This window comes from Osmerus eperlanus, chromosome 23, assembly GCF_963692335.1.
Source record: "Osmerus eperlanus chromosome 23, fOsmEpe2.1, whole genome shotgun sequence".
NCBI lineage: Eukaryota > Metazoa > Chordata > Actinopteri > Osmeriformes > Osmeridae > Osmerus > Osmerus eperlanus.
Window position 1 is genome coordinate 508186 of NC_085040.1, and position 24595 is coordinate 532780.

Genomic DNA, 24595 nt, shown 5'->3' on the forward strand with positions numbered 1-24595 from the left:
GAAGGAAGGGGGGAGGGGAAGGAAGGGGGAGGAGGGATAGGAGAGTAGAGGGTGAAGTGAAGGTGACGGACAGGGGGAGGGGAGGAGGAAGGGAGGGAGGAATGAGAGGGAGAGGGAAGGGAGGGAAGGTGGAGGGGAGGGGGGGGGTAGTAAAGGTGAACTGAAGAATGTAAGAAGAGTTGGAAGAAAGAGAAGATTGGCAGGAAACAAGGGAAAGAGGGAGGGGAGAGGAGGGAGGTGGAGGAGAGTAGACTGGAAGGAAAGAAAGAGAGAGAGAGAGAGAAGAGAGAGATATCTCTTTTCCCTAACCTTTGATTGCTTCTTATCATTGCAGTGATAGCCTCAACCACAATGGACCATGACCACTTGACGGAAGACATGATCTGCAACCCCACCTGACCGTACTACACTCCTGTTTCAGAGGAATGAATGGTCACCCTGTTGAGAAGTGGTCGACTGTAGGCTGGTGTATTTATGATGGACAGCTGCTCTTGTATGCAAACACATTGATTGTAATAATAATAAGCCGATATATTTTTGCATTTTGTAAATTGTATGTTTATGTGTTTTACCAGATCTATTCTTAACCCCCGCAAAATGTTTTGTAATAAAGATGTGAAAATGAATTCTCTGCAATTTTCATTTTTTTTTTACCTTTTAAAATGATTGAGTTTTATCTTTCAATGAAAAGTTTGGATTCTAAACCGCTAGTTTGGTCATGACTAAGATATTGCACAAACTGCGTGTAATATTCTGTTGTTAAAAACACTATAACCGTTGGTCAAAAAGACTGACCCCGACGTGATTTGAACACGCAACCTTCTGATCTGGAGTCAGACGCGCTACCGTTGCGCCACGAGGTCCACTAAGATGCGGAAGTCTATTAGGTTATATAAAGTACATATGTAAACATCGCGCAATAATTACTAATATAAATGCAACAGCTTTCATTTAAAACGATATGTATATTAAAGCTAAACGTTTGCTTTCAACCTATTCAATTCCCACGATAGCTACGTTGCTGTTTTATCCAGTTTGCTAAGAGTAACATATTCAGTAAAACGCTGAACACGCACACGGACTTTTACTCTTTAATTCAGAAATTAGACTGTCAGAGGGATTTGCAGCTATGACTAGGCAAACTAAATGAATAAACCCAGCCTACTACCTTTTCTCTTTCTGGTCACGTACAAGCAGTGTAAAGCAAGGCCTATATTTCTTCTTCACTGTGTCCCTTTGTAACTGAGAACTTCCAGTGAGGCTGTGTGTGTGTGTGTGCGTGTATGTGTGTGTGTTCTCGATCAAGTGAGGCATTGAAGGGAATCCCATAAAACTCAAATAAATACAGCCAGTGATGGCACTGGCATCAGAGGGGTGAAGGAAGGGAGGAGGGCATTAGAGAAGTGAGTCTGAGACTCAGAACAAGAACAGAGGTCGTCCAGCATCACTGCAGACAGCTCTGAGGAAGTATATAGAGAACAGGAAGAGAGGGAGAGTGTGTGTGTGTATGTGTACGAGACAGAGATTGTGCGTGTGCGAGAGAGAGAGAGTGTGTGTGTGCGAGAGAGTGTGTGTGTGTGCGAGAGAGAGAGAGAGAGTGTGTGTGTGCGAGAAAGTGTGTGTGTGTGTGCGAGACAGAAAGAGAGAGAGAGAGTGAGTGAGAGAGAGAGAGAGAGAGAGGTCACAGTTTGCTATTTCCTGATGATTCAAACAGATACAGTGATGTGAAAACTGAGAGACAAGTTCACACCCCAGAAGACAGACGAGCTGTGTGAGAGACCAGCCAACCAGCCAGTCAACCAGCCAGCCAGCCAACCAGCCAACCAACCAGCCAACTAATCAGCCAGCCAGCCAATCAGCCAGTCAACCAACTAGCCAATCAGCCAGACAGCCAACCAGCCAGACAGACAACCAGCCAGCCAGCCAGTCAATCAGCGTGCCTCAAACAGAGATGTTCTGACCATCATAAGGATCGTAACCATCCTCTACTCTGCAGCCCAGAACAGGTAAATGTCTTTCAGATCTCTTTTCTGTCCTCAGCAAAGCTTGAATTGTTCCAATCGTTAAATCGCTGGAAATTATGTTGGAATGTTTTCTAGATCAATCTGCATGAATTCTCATTCATTTGTGTCTGGCCTGTAATTTTAAGGTATATGGAATCTTAAAAACTTGAAGAAAAATACACCATATGCATTTTACATTTTCCTTAATATTCCTTAAATGTTACATTTTTTATCAGTTAGATTATATGCATGTGTGTGTTTGCATGTATGCATATATTTGTGTGTCTATGTATGTGTGCTGTAGATGTGTGTGGGTGTGTAAGTATGTATATTTGAGTATGTGTGTATGCATAGGTTTGTTTGTATGTGTGAATACATTGTGTACGTGTATATACATATGCATGAGTTTGTGTGTGTTTTGTACCATACGTGTGTGTGTGATGTGTATGTGTGTGTGTATGTGCAGGAGTCAGGTGGCTGAGCAGTTAGGGGATCGGGCTAGTTCGATTCCCGGCTATGCCAACCAAAAATGACGTTGTGTCCTTGGGCAAGGCACTTCACCCTACTTGCCTTGGGGGGAATGTCCCTGTACTTACTGTAAGTCGCTCTGGATAAGAGCGTTTGCTAAATGACTAAATGTAAATGTTTTTAAATATTGGCAAAATGACGACGATGAGGAGGAGGAACGTTTAAGCAAACATCGAGTTGAACATAACCCGTATATACCTAGTAGTACATATAGTACATACCTGTTTCTCTATCCCTGTCCCCACCTCTCTGTCTCTCTCTTCGGGGTCAATGCCCTGCTTACATTACATTTACATTTAGTCATTAGTCATAGCAGACGCTCTTATCCAGAGCGACTTACAACGTCATTTTGGCACGGCGGGGAACCGAACTGGCAACCTTCTGATTACTAGCCCGCTTCCCTAACCGCTCAGCCACCTGACTGCTTATCTGTGTGTGTGTGTGTGTGTGTGTGTGTGTGTGTGTGTGTGTGTGTGTGTGTGTGTGTGTGTGTGTGTGTGTGTGTGTGTGTGTGTGTGTGTGTGTGTGTGTGTCAGAGAAAGAAGCATCAGGTTAGTGGGTGATGGGTGAAAAAGAGAGTTGAGTTCTGCTGTTCCAAGCCGTCTGTGGTCGATGGTGTTTTCACAGGAAACCGTTGTGTCTTAGTGGTGTCTCAGGTTTCCCATGAATAGTTAAAGCGGTTCACAGAAAACTTCTTACCAGCTTCATTTATTTTTTGCTTTTCTGATGTGTGAATATCTTTCTCTCCACCTCTCTATCCCTCTTTGTATTCTGCTTATCCCTCACTTTATCCCTCAATCTCCCCCCCCCTCTCTCTCTCTCTCTCTCTCTCTCTCTCTCTCTCTCTCTCTCTCTCTCTCTCTCTCTCTCTCTGTCCCTCTTTCTCTCTGTTTGTTTTTCGAATGTGTCTGTCTTTGGCTCTTACTCTCGCTTTCAACATTTCTCTGTCTCTCAACATTTCTCTCTTTCTCCCCCCCCTCCCCCCCTTCTTCTCTCTCTCTCTCCCTCTCTCTCCATCTCTCTTTCTCTCTCTCTCTCCATCTCTCTCTCTCTCTCTCTCTCTCTCCAGATCGACATGTCCATCAACACCTCCCAGGCCTGCTTCACCGGCAGCGTGGGCGGCGACCCTCTCTTCGTGGGCGTGTACTCCACCGTCTTCCTCTTGGGTCTGGTGCTCAACCTCACCGCCCTGGCTGTCTTCTTCTGCCACGGCAAGTCGCGCTCGCACACCATCGTCTACATGACCAACCTGGCTCTGGCCGACCTCCTCCTGGTCCTCACCCTCCCGGTCAGGGTGTACTACCACCTGGGCTTCCCCCTCCTCCCCCAGTGGCTGTGTGACGGCGTGGGTCTGGTCCTCCTGGCCAACATGTACGGCAGCATCTTCCTCCTGGCCTGCATGTGCCTGGACCGCTGCCTGGCCGTGTCCTTCCCCATGTCTCCCAGGGTGTGCGAGGCTCGGAAGAAGGCCCCGCTGGTGTGCCTGGGCGTGTGGGTGCTCACCGTGGGAGCCAGCCTCCCCACCTACATCTCCCAGCGGTGGGAGAAGGGCGAGGAGACCAACGACACAAGCTGCTTCGGGAGACTCCCGGTCTACACCACGCAGCAGGTCACCCTGGCGTCCACGATGACGGTGGGCTTCGGCCTGCCGTTGGCGGTGATGCTGGTGTCGTCCTGGGGGCTTCTGAGGGCCATCGGGCGCAGCGCCGCCGCCGCCCAGACCGAGCTGGTGGACAGCGGGAAGATCCGGAGGATGGTCGCCACCAGCCTGGTCATCTTCCTCGTCTGTTTCCTGCCCTATCACTGCATGCTGGTGTTCCTCTACGTCTACAGGACGGATGTTCCCTGCCCCCTGCTGGTGGCGTACCGCTACAGCCTGATGTTGGCGTGCCTCAACGCCATGCTGGACCCACTGGCGTACTACTTCACCACGGAGACATTCAGGAAGAGGATGGACGTGGGGGCCATGAGGAGGATGTTTCCCCTCCGCAACAGCAGCTCCACCGAGGTCCAGCACAAGTCACGAGGGCCGCTCAACACTTAGAGAGCTGGAGAATGTGCTCGTGGGCCTATCAGGGATGAGGGGTTGTTGACATGGGCCTATTGGGGGATGAGGGGTTGTTGACATGGGCCTATCGGGGATGAGGGGTTGTTGACATGGGCCTATCGGGGGATGAGCGGTTGTTGAAATGGGCCTATCAATGCCTGAAGATCGTTCACACGGGCCAATCAGGGCTTTGAGATTGCAAACGTGAACCAATCGTATTTTCCGGTGGCTTCTCACTGTGCCTTTTTTTCTTCTACTTCGCTTTTCGCTTCGATTTGTATAGCCCTTTTTACACACAAGTTCTAAATATGAAAGAGAGGAGCAGAACACAGGCTTAACATAGTCATACAGCAGGGAAGTGTCAATGGGTTTTGAAACATCAAAATCCATTGTTCAACTTGGTAGATATAGGAAGGGACCGGGAAACTCGCTGTTGCCCATCATGGAGACTGGTTTCCGGTTGGCGACCAGGTCCAGCGTTGGCAAACCGACAACCAGGCAGGTGCTGACAGCTCAAACCCCCCACACCACGGGATGTGTGGAGGGGGGACAGAGAGAGGAGAGCAGGGATTAGAGAATGTCAGGAACAGCTAACAGGATAAATGATATGGGGTTCATAAAAGCACTTTAACGATGCAAGGGTTTTGTAAATTGACTTCTCTCACATGAACTAAAAGTAAGAGGAACTCAAAGATTGCAATCATTTCACGTTTGAGGTTGTTGGTTGGTTGACACCTCAGGCTAATGATAGGCTCTCTCTCTCGCTGTGTTTCCAAAATTGGGGCTTGTCCTCGCTGCGATACAAGACACTGGATCTGGAAGCGTAGCAAGCGTGGGGTCTGGAGATGATGAGAACACGGTTGAGCTCATGCAGGGTTGGTTGAGACGGGGAGAAACAGCGCTAAAGCGTGGGTGGCAATACCCACTCGCTTCGTCCTCGATCTGTGTAACACGTTCTCAAGCAGGGAACTAGGGAGAGAAACTAGGTTGTTCACACAAAATGTCTCCAGTGAAAAAACAGAACCAACAATATCACCGCCATCTCTCTTTGTGAAAGCAGGGTGTTCCGGGACAAGACCACGGGAACAACCACCTACAGCATTACATTACATTACTTTATTACAGGGTTTAGGTCAGATGCAGCGCAACAGACTGCAGAGTAAGAGGTTGTAGGCAGAAATACTCCATCCAGTATGTTGCTTTGGGTAACAGCGTCTTTTAAAAGAATGTGTTAATATCACATACTACGTTTTGGGATGTATGTTGCATTCGAGACGCGGTTGGTGTCTTGTAAGTGGCTGCACCCGTGAAAATGGTTGAGATTGCACTTTATTCAGATATTATTATTGTTGCTCCACTGTGCCTGGTAGCTAAGATGTGGGAACATTGTGCTGTGCATCATAAATACTGACCACCAAAATACTATTAGAACTCTGCATTTCTGATCCTTGATTTATGCTTTACTTTCTATGTGCGCTATTTCTATGTCTCTTTGGATCAAAAACATCCGCTGAATGAATCAAATGTAAAATAAGTTAATGGTTCACTTTCTTAAATGGCAGACTATTTTTTTTTGCAACAGTCTCTCCTGTCCTGTTGATAAGCAACACTTCTGCTCTAAACCCGGGCTTCTAAATATGCACTGAGAGTAAATGAATACGTTGAGAGCCTAACTCTACTTGTTATTTATAATGTTAAATGCATGAACTCAGAATGTTTCATTCTTTTATTGTAGGTTATAAAGAATATATTGTGCTTATTAAAGTTATGCATTGTGCTTATTAAAGTTATGAACTTAGAAGTGTGCTCAGGCTTAAACATTGGGTCTCACACTGGGTGTGGAAAGCAGGCTGTTGTTTGTGTTTCTATCTCTTCATTTTCAGAAACAACCTTGAAACCGGGTGGAGACGGCACCCGAGCAGGTGGGACGCGTAGGCAAGAACAACTCCCTGATGCACGAGAGAACAAGCTCAACCCTTTTTTAATACTTGTGTGTTTCAATTGCACTGTATAAATATATGCTGGGGAGGGACAGATAGCCAGTTGGACTTCGTGAACCAGCCCAAACTCTGTTGCGGGTAGGGAAACTTAGACAACCCCAGAGCTCTGTACTTGTTGATTTCCAACTGCTGCATTAAAGCTGATATTATCGGACCTCTGCGACTCCAGACCACTCTTTCTAGAACACAGATTTGTGTCATTGGATACCATCATTACATATTGGAATAGACACATAGACTTTGAATCCTTCAGTTAGTATGTTTAAGGAGTGAGTTCTAAATATTACCGACGCTTCCACCAGAGTTATTTTTCCAAAACGGAAGCTAGCTAGTTTTAGTTAGCTTCCGTTACCTAGCAACCTAGCATAATACTCGTAGCAATGCTATTACCTGCTAGTGTTACTTGTTAGCCTCCTAATTGTAAATTTTGAAGCCATACTATAGCGTTTGTCACATAGTTTTTGTCTATCGGAAAATAGTCGGTTGGAATGTTCAGAATCACACGTGTGACGGTACTCTGTGGGGCCAGCTTTCGAACGATCACATATGTGTGACGCTACTCCTTAACCCTTGTGTTATCTTCGGGTCATTTTGACCCATCAGTCATTGTGACCCACCGTCGTATTGCGACAAATTTACCTCATAAAAAAACAAAGTGAAGCATTTTCTTTTAACTGTCGGGCTGTCTCAGACCCCCCACATTGGAATGGTTAAAAGAAAATTATTTGTATTTGTTTTTGTATTGGGTAAAATTGGGTAAACACAACAATGGTTCGTTATGAACCTTTGGGTCATGTGACCCGAAGGCAGCACGAGGGTTAACGGGTTCATATATATTGATGTATAACCAATCTGCCTCTTATCTTCTAGCCTGAACATCCTGTGAACTTTCACATCCTTTTTTGATCCGTTGCAGGAAGGTTATACGTCGCTCTGGATAAGATCATCTGTTAAATGACTAAATGTATATGTGCCATTGAGAAAAAGTCACAAGATTATATCAAAAGATGAAGATGGAAAATTACTAGGTGCATACAGTTTATGTTTAAAATATTTGGCTAGTAAAGTGCGCTTTTTGTTGTTGTAAGTAATCTCAAATATATAATTCACCATAATCTTATACTTTATAAGATAACATAATAAATAAATAATATATAAAGTATCTCTTATACCAGTAAGTTTGATACTCGTTATTAACGAGGTCATGGTATGTGTAGGCGTCTGTGTGAGTTGTCCTTGTGGTTTGTTAGCCTTTAAAACGCGAGCTGCTGATATCATTTCACGTCACGCTGATGCTTCTCTCGATGAGCCGCGAGACTGAGCGGAAGTCACCATCACGCCTGCGCAAAACTAAAACTTCTCAATCTAATCATCTACCAAAAGTCACCCAAGCCAGTCCTGCGATACAGGACTGACTATACGAATCAGAATGTGGTTTTATTGCCATGTAAGTTTTAACAACACGGAATTTACTGTAGCATGAAGGTGCAACCACATCTACACGACTTTGTTTAATATAAGCTGTTGAACTGTCTTGGCTTTTTACAGGTTCAAGTGTCTCGTTCCCCCTGTATTTCAATCATTCGATGGAATTAGGATTTTTATTAAATTATAAATTAATGCCATTAACCCCCACCCTGCCGGGACCCCCGCCCCCCTAGCTGAATCTACACTCCTAAAACTGCAGGTGTGGAAAAAAACTCATTTGGACTTCAGTCCTAAAACTTTAGCGCCTACGGCTGTTAATTTTACTAACTGGGGCCATTAGCTAGCAGACAAGGGTGGAGAAAAAGAGATCTCGACGCGCTTCACTGAAGTGTGTCTTTCCTTAAGATAAAGGAGGGGGGAGGGGGGGAATGGGGGTGCAATAATAAAATGGCGAGTAGTCGCTTAAGCGCAACAACAAAAAAGAGGGTGGTGGTGGGGGGGGGGGGACGGGGACGGTGAGGTGAGAGGGGCAGATACGGAGATAATGCGGCAAAGATCCCTTCATTGTTATGTTGAAAAGAAAAGCCTTGGAGATCTCTTTAACCATTGTAGCACGATTTATTTCCCCAGTTCGACGCTTCTTTTGTGTCTATTTAAAAAAGTCTAAAGGACGGTGGTTAGTTTATTGCAGTAGTGACGCAGACTCGTCTCCAATGAACGTGTTGATTTGGAGTCTATGCAGTCTGAATACCATTCACCATTAATCAATAAATACATTTTCAAACCACGTTCAGTCACGTGATTCACAGTTTTAAAAAGTTCTGACAGCACTTGAACACGAGCCATATTCATGAGCCATAATATTGGCGTCATTATGGAATATAATTGACTACTTATGGAATATTTATCGATCCTATTTGAATACTTGTTAAAACTCAACCACGTCACCTCTCCTCGTACTGCCAGCAGGCACAACAGGTCGCCCCCTCCCCTCGCCATTCTGTAGCCTGACAGCACCGGGGTGAATCGGGCCGTGCTCCGTGAAACGTGCCCACGGCGGGACTGTGGGAAAGTGCAGGGGAGAGGGCATCCAAACATTGTCATGTTAATGTCGGTGGGTGGAGAGGTGTCAGGGTCCCTGGGCTACGGTGCGTAAAAGGCATTTGAGGCCAGAGAACAGTGCTTAGTCATTTCCACGCAAGGCCCCGAGTTTAGCGTCTTTTCTCCGTCCGTTCATGGATCACATCCTTGGCTGTTGATAGCCCGCTAAAGCAGTTTTGTGCAGCAGAGTTTCCTTGATTAGAGGGCGGAACGGGGCCCTGGAGAGAGATCAAAACGAGATCCCCAAGTCTTGTGGTGTGAAGCGCGAGCTCAGTCGGTGCAGAAATGACCGCCTCAACCATGCAGGGAAACGACAAGAACTCAAGCGCCAAAGAGGAGCGAAAAGTACGTTCGAATTAAAACATTTCAGCATTCGGTGCATCTGTCTTAGGTTTGCTTGAATTGAAGCGGATTGGAGCCCTATTAACATATTTCCTTTTTAATGCATGGAACATTTGGAAATGTTTTGCAAGATTATGTGTTTTTTTGCATGATCGTGGTGCTTCGTGTGTGTTTTGATTGCATGATAGAATGATGCACGACGAACGCACGCCATTCAAAGCGTGCGTCGCATACATCTAAAAGTTAATTTAGTGTAGTAAAAAGGCCACAAATTGGGTAAACTTCTACACTTTGCACCGAAGGAAGTGCACCGAGTGCTGTGTCGTAATCTGTATTTAGACATGGACTTCCTATCGAAGTGAGAGAAAAAAACGAGTTTTGTCCTGTTGATGTTTTTGCCGAGTCATAGAGACATGAATATGGAGTGTTTATTTGGGCTGTTTGATTGGCAGCTCAGGAAGCCGCTCATAGAGAAAAAGAGGCGGGAGCGGATCAACTGCAGTTTGGAGCAACTGAAGGGGATTATGGTTGATGCTTACAACCTGGATGTGAGTAAACACACACGTACACACTGACTCTCTCTCTCTCTCTCTCTCTCTCTCTCTCTCTCTCTCTCTCTCTCTCTCTCTCTCTCTCTCTCTCTCTCTCTCTCTCTCTCACACACACACACACACACACACACACACACACACACACACACACACACACACACACACTGACTCTCTCTCACACACACACATTCATACTATGTTTACATTTACATAAATATATTCATAGAAAAATACACCCAACATACACTTTTATTCATGTCTGTTTCAGCAATCGAAGCTGGAGAAGGCAGATGTGTTGGAGATTACAGTGCAGCACATGGAAGGCCTACAGAAGGGAAACAGAACAGGTATGGAACCTAACAAAACATTCTTAGAACTCCCCAACAAATGACCACATTCTAATGGAACACTCCCAAAGTTCGATTTCACTTAGCAACAACTTACCAGGTTCTAAATGCAACACTCTCAGTGTTCTATTTCACTCAATGAGCCCCCCCCCCCTCTCCTCACCCAATACCCTCATTATCATGAGTTGTTAATGATGGAGTGATGGTCACCCAATAGGAGCTCCTCACTCTGCACATCAAAGAGCTCCTATTGGTCCCATCTGCCACATGACCAAGAGATTATGACAGAATGGAAATCCAAAACCAGGTGTTCTTATTGGTCGCCAACTTAATTGTTTCACTGTAAGGAGAGCTGACATCCTAGATCTGTCAACTTATTCCCAAACTCCTTCACTGCCCGCCATTTTTTATGATAGTTCTTAACTCATAACACTAATCATCAAAACAAGACTTGTCCATCTGTTTTATCACCCTACCTTGTAATCAAAATTATTTCTGCTATTACTGTAGTAATATAATCTAGATATTTAAAATATCTTCTAAAACTCCAGATATTTATGTCTTCGCTCAGCTGTTAAAGATGAACTAGTCTCCGCAATGTTTTTCTCTGAGTGAAACTCCTACGACTTCTACCCAGTACTGATGCCAAACCGCATCAACCCTGGTCTCAACTCTTCAATTCCCCCTCCCCGTTTCCTCGCCTGTTGCCTTAACGGCCCCGTCGTTTCTCACCCCTGCCCCCCTGTGGTGCCCTCCCTCCAGGCAGCCCAGCAGGCCCCGGCGAGGGCTCCGGGTTCGAGGCCCGTCAGCGCTACAGCACGGGCTACATCCAGTGCATGCACGAGGTCCACAACCTGCTGCTCAGCTACCCCGGCCTGGACAAGAGCCAGGGAGCCCGCCTGCTCAACCACCTGCTGGGATCCCTGCCCCACGTTGACGCCGGTGGAGCCGGGAGGACCGGGAGCCTCGGTAGCGTGGCGGTTAGCGACGGCGGCGCTGTTTCTTCCGGGAGCCCTCTTTCCGGTTCTGGTTCTGGTCCAGGTACCCCTCCCTGCTCCCCCCTCTCGCTCCCTGCCGGAGCCCCCTTCAGGCCCCGTCGTCGTCTCCTCCTCCTGCCCCCTCCCTCGTCCCCCTCGCCCCCCCGGCCTCCCCCCCACGCCCCCCAGGAGTCGGTGATGGAAGAAGAGCCGGGTGTGGTGAGGGAGATGCCCCCAGCGTCCCTCCCCGGCTCTCCTCCCCCTGTCTCCCCCGCCCTCCCCCAGCCCCTGGCGCCAGGAGCCCACTCTGGCCTCCCCCAGTTTCTCCGTGGGGGAGACCCCTCGATGTGGAGGCCATGGTGAGGGTGGAGAAAAAGACACACACACACACACGCGCACACTGTCACACATGCACACTCACGCATACACTCTCACACGCTCTCACACATGCACACTCACGCTCACACACACACTCAAAGCATTGTAAGGAGAAGCTTGGCGTTGCACAAACTCTGCACATCGTGTTCTGCATTTTGAACGAGCACTAAACAAAACACAGGAAGTGCTCCTGCAGAGGCAACTTGCCAAGTGGATCTACAGTTTCACTCATGCTAATGTAAAACCAATATGGTATCCTGCAACTGGGAGATTATAGCGCCCCTGTCGGGTCATAACTGAAAAATATTATATTTTTGTTGAAGTAAATGCTTGATTGTCCCTCTCACCTTTCATGTTAAAGAAAGCAATTACATTTGTGTACAGTTTCATAAAATTATTTGTTGGTGATTTTTCTGTTAATTCATCTTACTTTAAAACGTAGGCTATATCACTGTTGTTCATCTAATAAAATTAAGTCTGTGCACATGTTGTCGATTTTGTAAGAATTCAGAGGTTCCGTCCGTGACGTAGAAGATAGCGTGGCCGAGCGGTCTAAGGCGCTGGATTAAGGCTCCAGTCTCTCCGGGGGCGTGGGTTCGAATCCCACCGCTGTCAGAACGTTTTGGAAAAATGACTATATGTATTGAAGGATATTACTCCTACCTTGAAAAATATCCCCACCGTTTCAAGGGAATATAATGATTGCTGTAGAATATTCGTATCTTGTATATACGAAATAAATACAACTAATGCCCAACTTGCACCACAAGCTGTCGCTGTTGTTATGGATACAATTTTGAGCACTCCTGGGGTGCTGCGATTGCTTTATTGACTTGATTTATAGCGTGGTAACTTAAACTATCAGTTACTGTCGGTAAACATGCTACTAACTGTGTCAGTTAGTAGCATGTTGCTTGATACATTTTCCACCTGAACATTTTGAAACCGACAGATGCATCATCGTGTGTGTGTTGGGAAGCTAAATACTTGTGGAGCTCATGAGTGCGGTATGAAGGGGGAGCTGAATGAGTTGCACATGTTGCTGTCTGGCTCTGAAGGCACGTAAGAAATGTGATACATATTCAGGGGTCTCTTTCTCGCTCTGTCACACACACGCACACACACACACAAGCAAGCACACACACACATACCAGACACACACAAGCCACGCACACACACTAACACAAGCACGCACATACATGTTGAACAGCTTGGAGCCTATACTTAGGGGGCTCTCTGCATACATATATTCCTCTCTGTCACACACACATACATGCACACACACACGGCACAGTATAGGTGACGCAACTGCATGTCGAAGATGTTCAGTGTGACCAACACTATAATTACAGTGATGGCAGATACGCGTTTTTTCGTATGAAAAGGAATTAACCCGGTAAAAGTCGAGCCGGCAAGTCGACCCCTTTAGCCTCATAAGCAGACTAACTCGACAACCCGGCATGTTCCTGTGAAGGGCTCGTGATCCCGGAGTTTCGTTACCCTCCGCCAGCAGTGCGATAAAGAGAGAGAGAGAGAGAGAGAGAGAGAGAGAGAGAGAGAGAGAGGGTCTATGAATGGCGCGTTTGTTCCAACAAGAATATTGTAATAGTTCTGTCCACTGCAGAACAGATGGGGGCGGGGAGAGGAGGAACAGAGAAGCCACGGTTGGCTGTGCGCGTGGGATAGATTTCTCTGGGGGTCGCAACTCACGTTTTGACCCCCCCCTCTCTCACCCCCATAATGTCGATAGTTTTTTAACTCAATTACAATGTTGATTGAAATCGCATTTAAACAGACGGTGCACACACACAAGCTGTGTTTTTTGCATGGCTATTGGGGAGAAGGAGAGGCAAGAGGGCATTCGGGCAACAGACTGGGATGAGAGAGGGAGAGAGAGAGGGAGGGCGAGACTGTGGGAGGGAGGGAGGGAAGAAGATTGATTGTTCAAGTAAGCAGCTTGACAACAACCGTTGAGTTGAGAGACTTGACTTAAATGCTCAACATCCAGGACAGAACATCGCGTCGAAAGACGAGTGGTTTTGCTAGTTCAAGATCTTCGTCTTTTGCAGACACTTTCTAGTTCACAAAATTGTATAGAGAAAGATATAATAGGGTACAGTCATTTTTACAGTTGTGTAGTATTAGTCCTAAGTGTGTATTCGGAATCGGCTTGTGTGGCGAACCCGGTCAACTTGACCTCGAAGAAGAGATGGGAGTTTGCGGTTGCCAGTTGGCTACTAGCTAGCTGACCACGAAGCTGCCCGTATTTCGTAGCCGGGTGGGCTACAGAAGAAATTCCCTTCAACCGATTTGTAAAAAATCAACTTAGTGTACCAGAGTGAGTAAATCTTTTTTTTCTGCATTCAAGTTATACTAGTACAACAGATATGTTGCTCATCTAGTCGTTATTTTTCAAGACGATTTAGGCTTCATAAACATCTAGCCGGGACCTAAGTAACGACGGTTATTTTGCCTCTTAACTTCTTCAACTGCAGGAGACTGGACAGACAGAACTCATGCATATTGCTAATATTAAGAACTTTGCAAAGTGAAAAATGGCAAAACAGTGCACGGTCTCACGAAAACTTATAAGAAGTTTAATAAACGGACATATGTCTGGCAGACTAGGCTACTCACCAGCGGATATTTCATTTTTCAACCCGTATAGCAACAGACACAAAACGTAGTTTCTCATTCACAGATTTTCATACAATCGATTCAAATGATATGAACATTCTTGCTTTGGGATTTTTGGCTTTTGTTGTTGTCAAACTCCTTTTTGGTTTAAGTGTGTTATGAGTGGCATTTGGTTAATCAACGGGGGTAATCGCATTTGACTGATCCTATGGATCAAGACTCAGTAGTGAGGATTTCTCTAACTGAGTGATCGAGGTTTCTGTGTCATTCCATATGTTGACATGAAGAATCCAGGGTTTAGGCTGTTGTCTGTGGCTCTTATAGTCCAGTCCTTAGCTATCGATGCCGTCTCTCCTGGTAAACATGTAGTCTGTTTAAAGTAATGAGGCAGACAGAAACGAGGATCCAGAATGATGCGTTGCTTCATCAGATTTGCGTGTGTAGGGGCTGATATCAAAATAGCGCTAGTAGACAAACTGGAATGGCAATGATTTTAACACAGTTTTGCAGTGGAAATCTGATTACACGGCAATTTGCCGACCGATTTACAGGCCTACGTTTTCTCTTTGCAAAACGTAGTTAATTAGATGTGATTGTTATAAGGTTCTATGACACAGGGCATCTGAACACGCAGTCTACATTTCCCTGAAATGCTCTTAGACCCCCATGTTTTAACTAAAAGACGAGTTGTATGACCTTAGGTCAATAAAGCCTACAGGCCACAAATAGCAAAAAGAAAATCAAAACTTGTGATGTTCACAAGAACATAAGTTGATAAATATATGTATTATGATGGATTTATAATCATCAAAATAATATTCAAGGATTCTGTGTCTAGTGGAATGCTGTGCCCCCTCAAAAAATAATTTTGTTAAAGTATAAATAAGTGTATAAATTCTGTCTGAGTTGATATGATGACGCTTTCAATGATTTGCATATGGACATTTTTTATGACCACAATAATTGTAATATGATACAACAGTGTTTTGAGCTGTAGGGAACATGTTTTCAGAAAACCTTTCTGTGTTGTTGCTCATGTATATATTTTCGTTTTTTGTATTCGGTTTTGAGCAACGGTGACAGACCGTTTGTTGTAGTTGTTTGTAATTAAACGACACACGAGCTTGTGTGCCAAAAGAGAAAAGTTGTCCAGACTCAATAATTCCCATCTCCTCTACAATATATTCCTTTAATACTGGCATTGGCTATAAATTAAATATCAACATGGCTACACTTTCCTGAATATGTAGGTCTGCTCTTGTTTTGACTCTCGTACATGCTTTGTAAATGCGTGACCCACTTGTGAAAAAAATAGCCACCCATTTAATACCTTCTGGAGCCGAGTCTACATAAAGTACATGCATCATATGAGATATGGCCTAAGGCCAGACATTCAAATCGATATACTGGTTAGCCAACTGAATTAGCTAGCCTGAAATGTTCCCAAATACCCTTTTGTTCACTGGACTCATGAAATGGGTTTCCAGGTCTTTGAAATGCAGACTTGTCATTAGTGTGAGAATTCAAATGTAGAACTCATCTATTCCATCTCACATCAGTTTTGAAGTAAGCAATGAAAACACACACATCCACCCTGGACACACTTTTACGCGCTACGGAGATGCTTGTCGAAAGGTCCAGATGTTTGGACCTGACGGGGGTCAGATGGCTGAGCGGTTAGGGAAACGGGCTATTAATCAGAAGGTTGCCGGTTCGATTCCTGGCCGTGCAGATGACATTGTGTCCTTGGGCAAGGCAGTTCACCCTACTTGCTTTGGGGAGAATGTCCCTGTATACTGTAAGTCTCTCTGGATAAGAGCGTCTGCTAAATGACTAAATGAAAATGTATGTGTGAGTTGACCACCACAATCGGCCTACAAGAACGACAGGCTTCTCGAAATCACACTCGTCTCAAAGATCTTGCCGACGTGACGCATTCGCGTCTGGTTGTGTCGCGCAAACATTCCTCTCCCGCCTGCAGTGTGGTCTGCATGAGCCGTGGCCTTCTCTCTACAACAAGCGAGAGCATGCCCCTCCTGAATAATACAGCCCTCCGTTACGCGTGTGGCCCCCACGCTGTGAAATATTTAAGCACGCACAGGAGAGACGGTACAATGTGGGCCAGTCGTGTGCACAGACTCGACTCGAGCAGCGTAACCTCGACTACCGTAACCCAGTTAACCCATGCTGTCAGTCCAGTACCGGTCCTAGCACATTTGGCGCCCTAGGCAAGATTTATCACGAGCACTGCCCCCCCCCCCCCCCCGGGATCGCAAATCGGGATGCCGCCCCCCCGACCACAACACGGACATATGACGTGGCGCGGTTGGCGCCCTTTGCTGGTAGTGCGGGAGGGTTGATTAACGGATGCACTCCGGAAAATGCCCCCCCCCTCTTCATGCCGCCCTAGGCGGCGGCTGCTTATGTCCACTGGGAACTCACCCACAGTTTGATGTTCACTTCAGTTCCTGTACAACCCTTCCGCACAAGGAAAGAATACATTCCCAGGCAGCAGGCAGCTGTTGAACGCTTCCTCCCAACGAAACTTTGTAAGCTTTTATTCTAGCAGTCCGACCAAACTTTGGACCGGTGAACCAAAAGCTGTACAAACGACCTCTCTTTTTGAGAGGATTCCCATGTAGTCTTTGGTCTGTTGGGTCTAAATGTGAAGTGAAGGTTTGTGTAGCGATGGTTTGTGTAGAAGATTTGTGTAGCGACGGTAGACATATAGTAAGCATACAGCAGCACGACATATGGAGCAGTCTTATATCATCATGACATTGCAGCCAGTTCTCATGAAATAGATGGTGTCATGGACAGATGGGGGCCTTGACAGCAGTTTGCTGGGCTGGAAAGATGGAGGGAAAAAGGAATGAGAGAGGTTAAGACGTGTGCGTGTGAGACAGGCAGAGAGAGAAAGATAGAGAAGGAAGGCAGGAGTGTATGTGTGTGAGAGGGAGAAGGAGGGTGAGAGAGAGAGAGAGAGAGAGAGAGAGAGGGAGAGAGAGAGAGAGAGAGAGAGAGAGAGAGAGAGAGAGAGAGAGAGAGAGAGAGAGAGGGTTAAGACGAATGTTTGTGTGTCTGTGTGTGTGTGAAAGACAGGCAGAGAGAATTAAGGCAGGATTGTGTGTGAGACGGGGAGGGAAAGAGAGAGAAAGACAGGGCAAGATAGGGCAAGTGTGTGTGTGAGAGCGAGCGAGCGAGGGAGGAAGAGAGGGAGGGAGGGAGAGAGGGAGGGAGAGAGGGAGGGAGAGAGAGAGGAAGAGAGGGAGAGAGGGAGGGAGAGAGGGAGGGAGAGAGGGAGGGAGAGAGGGAGGGAGAGAGGGAGGGAGAGAGGGAGAGAGGGAGGGAGAGAGGGAGAGAGGGAGGGAGAGAGGGAGGGAGAGAGGGAGGGAGAGAGGGAGGGAGTGGGTGTGAACAAGCCACTACATTTCACCTTAAACCCCTTGGCTTTGTGGCATGTCACCTCCCAAGAAGAAGAGGTGGAGGGCAAGACAGGGTCAGGAGGAGCAGGAGGGGGAACAGGAGGGGAGAGGAGGAGGAGGGGTAACAGGAGGGGAGAGGGGGAGACAGGGTTAGAGGAGGAGCAGGAGGACCCAGGCCGGGACCAGGACTGCCAGCTGTTCTGGAGGGGCTTAGATTCCCAGCCCAGGCTGAGGAACAGACTGCCAGGCCACAGTTAACCAATTAGAGGCTTTGAGGCTAAATATAGATACGACCTGCTGGCTTGCACACCTCCTTCAGTGGGCCAGTCTCAAACATGATACCATGCCTACTTGTGGACCAGTCTCAAACATGATACCATGCCTACTTGTGGACCAGTCTCAAACATGATACCATGCCTACTTGTGAGCCAGTCTCAAACATTATATGATTATCTGTACCTGTTGATAAGCTGGAGTTGTTTAAAAGTTATTTGGCTGGCCAGTAACCGCAAATAAGATACGACTCGGACTGATTAGTCATGAAGGACATTTGTCTAGGACACATTATCTGCTCTTAAAATACAGATAACCTAGTGCATGCATCCGGCACAGACACAGGAAGTCACCCGTGCACACGCACAACCCGTGTTCCAAGACATACCAACCAGGTCGCCATGGCAGCACTCGTGTCAAAGGGGAGCAAGCAACAAAGTGAACGGACACATTTGAAATCCTGCCGAACGGAGAGGGGCGAGCGAGGCTCTGGACTCAGACAGCCTTCTGCTGTAGGCCGAACGGAGAGGGGCGAGCGAGGCTCTGGACTCAGACAGCCTTCTGCTGTAGGCCGAACAGAGAGGAGCGAGCGAGGCTCTGGACTCAGACAGACATGGAGGAAGAGGCACAGAGGGAAGGAAGGAAGGAAGGAAGGAGGGAAGGAAGGAAGGAAGGGGGGTGAAGGATTGAGACACAGCCCTGGCCAATAGGCCTAAGCTTCTTTAGGAAATGGGTGATGAGGGATAGAGGGAGGGGAGGGCAGGGAGTGGAAGGTGCAGGATAGCGAATCAAGGCTAACGAGGTCAAGACCGTGGCACTCTGATACGGATATGAGTTCTCCTGTCTTCATGAGTCAACACACACGCATGCACACACACAGGCACACACACTTGCAAAGATCCTGTGGTGTCCTCGTCATGTAGGGCTAAGCCTAGATGATCAAAACACGCCTAAGCTGTTGGGTGCAGCGTGTCATGAAAAGAGAACAGAGGTATTTAGTATGCATTCACACCTTTCCCATCCAAAGTCTGTATAAAGCCTATTGTTCGTGTACAGGCCATTGTACAACCACTTTTTGTCTGAATAATAAAACTCTGCTTCAGAGTTTGATTATCTCCTCTCTCTCTCCTCTCTCCTCTCTCTCTCCTTCTCTCCCCTCACCTTTCCTCTCTCATTCTCTCTCCTCTCTTTTTTCTCTCTCCTCTTCTCTCTCTCTTTTTCCTCACCTCTCTCTTCTCTCTCTCTCTCCTCTCTCCTCTCCTCTCTCTCTCCTCTCTCTCCTCTCTCTCTATTACCGAACCGTTCCCTCTATTCATAGTTGTATTCTTTTGTAGGTAGTTAACACATCATTTATTCACAGTCTCTTAACTTCTGTAATGGAGTTACAGTGTGTGGATAGTCCCCTTAATCTATCCTGCTTCCATGGAAACAACACATCTCCCAGCCTCTCTCTCGCCCCAAGCTAACAAGCTAACACCAGCTAGCGCTAGCTGCGCTCTCCTCAATTATCACACGTGATTGACCCCTCTATTTGCTGGGCTGTCCCTGCAGAGACATTTACATTTAGTCATTTAGCAGACACTCTTATCCAGAGCGACTTACAGTAAGTACAGGGACATTCCCCCGAGGCAAGTAGGGTGAAGTGCCTTGCCCAAGGACACAACGTCAGTTGGCACGGCCGGAATCGAACTGGCAACCTTCGGATTACTAGCCTGATTCCCTCACCGCTCAGCCACCTGACAAGTAAATTAATATGATGCTCCGCATAGCACAGCACAGCACAGTTTAGCATAGCAAAGCACAGTTTAGCATAGCAAAGCACAGCAGTTTAGCATTGCAAAAACAGAGATTAGCACAGCACAGTTCAGCGTGGTTCAGCAACACTGTGGAGGAGTGTTGGCCGGGGCTGGTGTCTAACACCACCACCACACTGCGAACCAGGACGTTTTCTGAGGAAGCGTCTAGACATGAGTTTGGCTTTGCAGCGGCTGAAGACGGCATGCTACCTTGCAGTGCAAGGAGGGCCTGGGTTTGATTCCCACTTTGGGCCTGTGGGCTCTAAGGTGGGCTATCTCTGTGGGCTTTAAGGTGGGCTATCTCTGTGGGCTATCTCTGTGGGCTCTAAGGTGGGCTATCTCTGTGGGCTATCTCTGTGGGCTCTAAGGTGGGCTATCTCTGTGGGCTATCTCTGTGGGCTCTAAGGTGGGCTATCTCTGTGGGCTATCTCTGTGGGCTCTAAGGTGGGCTATCTCTGTGGGCTATCTCTGTGGGCTCTAAGGTGGGCTATCTCTGTGGGCTATCTCTGTGGGCTCTAAGGTGGGATATCTCTCGGGCCTTTCTGCGTGGAGGTTGCATGTTGTCCCCTGGGTTCAAATGGGTTTGACCCCAAATATCAAAACATGCAGACCAGATTGCTTTTCTGTCCAGGTTAGTGAGTTTTCAGACTTGGCCCAGTTCTTGATGTGGATACAGGTAGGACAGTGAGATGGAACCAAAACAAGGACAAATTAGCGATCCAGGATTTTGTGTGAGAGAAGAGGATTTTTCACACATACAATGCAGCTATTTTAAACAGGGTAATAGTGTAGTCTCATGACTCACTTTTCTCCATGGTGTTGTTTTGCGTTTAGGCTAAATGTTCAATAGGATAGTTAGAGTCTTCATCCCAGCTATAGGTTGGCTGATGCAATGACTTGTAAATTGATATGCGTCTAGGCATTAGGCCACAAGACTGAGGCAGGTTGTGCAAAAGTAGGAAGTGCATGCCTCTTTCTGTCTGGCCACTGTACCTCCAGCCTTCCTCTTCTGTCTCTCTCTCTCTCTCTCTCTCTCTCTCTCTCTCTCTCTCTCTCTCTCTCGCTCTCGCTCTCGCTCTCGCTCTCGCTCTCTCTCTCTCTCTCTCTCTCTCTCTTCTCTCTCTCTCTCTGGATGCATTTTGTCAGCATCATCCAAGCACACGGACCAGAGGCTACAGATGCGTGTGACGTCAGAGCGATAGACTCGCAGCAGTCTGTGTGTAACCTCCCTCCCCCAACACACACTCCCTCTTGCGTACAAACACACACACACACACAGAAGCAAACCAACCCCTTATCCACGTCCAAACCTGTTTTTATGAGGCAATCAGAGAGAAGTGCACCACTAGCAAGAGGGCGTGTTTTAGAACGTCCCGGTCGGTGCAAGCTCGAGGCGGAGGAGAATATCACAGGAGTCGGAATGTCTCGCTATGGCTTAATAACTGTAGCCAACGTCGGCGATTCGCATAGGACACAGTCATAGCCTTCGAGATGCACCGTAGTTGCTGCTACCGCCGCCAACCTCTGCATAATAACACGGTTACCGGCCCGGTTGAGTCATGGTTTTCAAACGGAGAGCGAGGTAAGAAAAGCCAGTTGTCAGAACCGGGGTGGATAGCCATCCGAACCGATGGGCCAGACGGTAGATCAAGATAGGGTCGTATGACCGTAACCGGAGCTGAGATTTATATAAATGATAGCAGATAGCGTCAACCGTACGGTGTTGTAGGCTGTAGCTGTCACGAAAGAACTCCCCTTTCTCTCAAAACAAAGGCCTTTCATCACGGTAATACGCGTAGCATATCTCACAAGGGATCCATTTAACTAGACGTTTGTCTTTAGGTCTTTCCCCGCCAAGTAATAACTTTGCAGCTAATTCTTTACAAACGTGGTTAGTCGGGAGTCAGTAAGATAATGATGTAGTGGCTAGATGGTTTTTCAAGCCCTAGTCTGCGTCTTGACTATTTCACCAACGAACCCTTTGTGCACATTTTTCCTTATATCGGACAAAATTAAGTCTTTATACTTCAACCTGCTTGTTGCGGGAAAATATCCTTGCTTCGCAAGGCATAGCTATCAGTGTCGGTGTAGCGTTCCAGTGTGACAAACGATATCAACAATGCACGTTATTGTTACAGTATGTGAGTGCGTGTGAGACAGTGTGTCATTTTGTTTAACATTCGCAACGCAAAGCAATTTTAATCACTGCATGATTCCCACAATGGAAAATCCTGTCATAACCACATTGTTTTTAAATTACACGTTTATGGTTCTAATGTTTACAGAGATTGAGGACTGCACGTTAAGGGCTCTTGTGTCGTATTGACCACTCGTTTTCTTAACCGCTCAATCAAATGGACGGCATTATATTACGGTCTGGATTTAACTATAATTGAATATCACTTAATTATCCACATTTAAAAAACAGGTGGAAACGCTTTAGTCATCTTTTCCGTTTCTGTTTTTCATACTCCGTGTAAAGAAACCGCATTTCAAGTGATTTATTTGGTGAGGTCTTTGCAGGGGAAACAGTAAATACACCAGATGAAGGTGTTCTTTATATGCACGTGTCCTTGACTGGTGCTCCTGTTCACAACACATGACAAGTCATCCACAATTTATCCTGTGACTCATCACACTTGCTCTTTCTGCCCCCCCCCCTTCACCCCCCCCCCCCCTCTCTCTCTCTCTCTCTCTCTCTCTCTCTCTCTCTCTCTCTCTCTCTCTCTCTCTCTCTCTCTCTCTCTCTCTCTCTCTCTCACCCTCTCTCTCTCTCTCTCCCCTCCACATCCCCCTCTCTCACCCTCTCTCTCCCGTCCACATCCCCCCCCTCTCTCTCTCCCCTCCTCATCCCCCTCTCTCTCCCCTCCACATCCCCCTCTCTCCCCCTGTCTCTCCCCTCCACATCCCCCTCTCTCTCCCTGTCTCTCCTCTCCACATCCCCCTCTCTCACCCTCTCTCTCCCCTCCACATCCCCCTCTCTCTCCCTGTCTCTCCTCTCCACATCCCCCTCTCTCACCCTCTCTCTCCCCTCCACATCCCCCTCTCTCCCTGTCTCTCCCCTCCACATCCCCCTCTCTCACCCTCTCTCTCTCTCCCCTCCACATCCCTCTCTCTCCCCTCCACATCCCCCTCTCTCCCCTCCACATCCCCCTCTCTCCCCTCCACATCCCCCTCTCTCCCCTCCAAATCCCCCTCTCTCACCCTCTCTCTCCCTCTCCCCTCCACATCCCCCTCTCTCCCCTTCTCTCCCCCTCTCTCTCCCTCTCCCCTCCACATCCATTTCTCTACCTGACTCCCTCTCTTTTTTCCTCACTTGCTCCCCTCTGTCATCCACCCCCTTCCACCTATCTCCTCCTCCCGCAATCTATCCTTCTACCCCCATCCATCCATCCATCTCTCCCTCCCTATCCATTTATCCAACCCCCATCCATCTCTACCCCTGCCGTTCCCTTCATCCCCCCCCCAAAACGCCTCCATCCCTGCCCCCTCCGTCCCTCCCCCACCAGGAGGATGCGGTGGATGGTGTGCCACAGGGTGGGCCCTCTCTGGCTGTGGAAGGCTCTGCTGGTGTTTGCGGCCATCGCCTTCGCTGGGCAGCTACTGGGAGTCATCTTCAACAAGAGGTCAGAGAGGAGGACACACACAGGCACATGCACACACACTCACTCGCACTCACTAGCTAACACACACACATTGGCTATCATACACACTCACACACCACTCACACACACACACACACACACACACTCACTCCCTCACTCACTCACTCACTCACTCACTCACTCACTCACTCACTCACTCACTCACTCACTCACTCACTCACTGACAATAAATTCTATAGTTTTATATTCTAGTGTACCTTTGTTTACTGTACTATATCAGAAGGTGAAGTAATCTGTCAGAGATCACGGTATTTCCAGTCTGGCCCTTTACTGTCTTATTGGCGCCAGGCAAAATTCCCTCCGGCTGTTTTAAAATAACAGTCTTCCTGTCAGCGCAAGTCGTTTAGTAGGCACAGCATTCACTCATTCTAGGTCCTCTGTGTAATGTTTAAGTTCTTAGGTAATAGATGGATCAACAGGAAGGGTGATATCAGAGCTGTAATGTTGTTCCTTTGAGAGTACGTGGGATTCAAGGGTTGAGAGGAGGGATTCCTGTGTCTTCAAACGCTAAGAGATGAGAGAGAGAGAGAGAGAGATAGAGAGAGAGATAGAGAGAGAGAGAGAGAGAGAGAGAGACGAGAAAGAGAAGAGAGAGGAGAAAGAAGAGAGAAATATTATGCTCTGTGTGTTATTGTCTGGACTGTGCAGTAGCTTCCATAAAAATTGCCTCTGTTAACTCCCTCTGCAAGGGAGTCAGGTGGCAGAGCGGTTAGAGAATCGGGCTAGTAACCAGAAGGTCGCTGGTTCGATTCCCGGCCATGCCACATGACGTTGTGTCCTTGGGCAAGGCACTTCACCCTACTTGCCTCGGGGGAATGTCCCTGTACTTACTGTAAGTCGCTCTGGATAAGAGTGTCTGCTAAATGACTAAATGTAAATGTTAACAGCAATCTTCACCATGAAGGAGGAAAGTCACAAGGCTGTTTCCTCTTTCCTTCCTTCTGATATTATAATCCATCGAGAAGTTTGAAACCTTTGGTCGGCACAACTTCCTGTCCGTTCGTACTATGATAATAACACGCTTGTATTCCTTCCTTCCGTGTGAACTGTGTAGGGCAACGCTGGTGTGTGTGTGTGTGTTTTGGCTCACGGCGATG

General features: G+C 47.2%; 3 protein-coding genes and 2 non-coding genes across 5 annotated transcripts in view; 4 read left to right on the plus strand and 1 right to left on the minus strand.

The window, feature by feature from the left end:
• The window catches only part of snapc2 (small nuclear RNA activating complex, polypeptide 2), a 184729-nt gene that overhangs the window by 38684 nt on the left and 121450 nt on the right, over positions 1 to 24595 (plus strand).
• On the minus strand, positions 792 to 863 carry trnaw-cca (transfer RNA tryptophan (anticodon CCA)). Its single transcript has one exon. It is a non-coding gene; the product is annotated as a tRNA-Trp (tRNA).
• On the plus strand, positions 1887 to 6667 carry LOC134010039 (lysophosphatidic acid receptor 6). Its single transcript, XM_062449898.1, has 2 exons — positions 1887 to 2006; positions 3601 to 6667. The coding sequence occupies exon 2, from the start codon at positions 3607 to 3609 to the stop codon at positions 4573 to 4575; it is 969 nt and encodes a 322-aa protein (XP_062305882.1). The 5' UTR covers positions 1887 to 2006; positions 3601 to 3606; the 3' UTR covers positions 4576 to 6667.
• On the plus strand, positions 8909 to 12159 carry her8a (hairy-related 8a). Its single transcript, XM_062449528.1, has 4 exons — positions 8909 to 9452; positions 9902 to 9997; positions 10269 to 10347; positions 11110 to 12159. Exons 1-4 carry the CDS (start codon positions 9393 to 9395, stop codon positions 11685 to 11687), a joined length of 813 nt encoding a protein of 270 aa, XP_062305512.1. The 5' UTR covers positions 8909 to 9392; the 3' UTR covers positions 11688 to 12159.
• On the plus strand, positions 12236 to 12317 carry trnal-aag (transfer RNA leucine (anticodon AAG)). Its single transcript has one exon. It is a non-coding gene; the product is annotated as a tRNA-Leu (tRNA).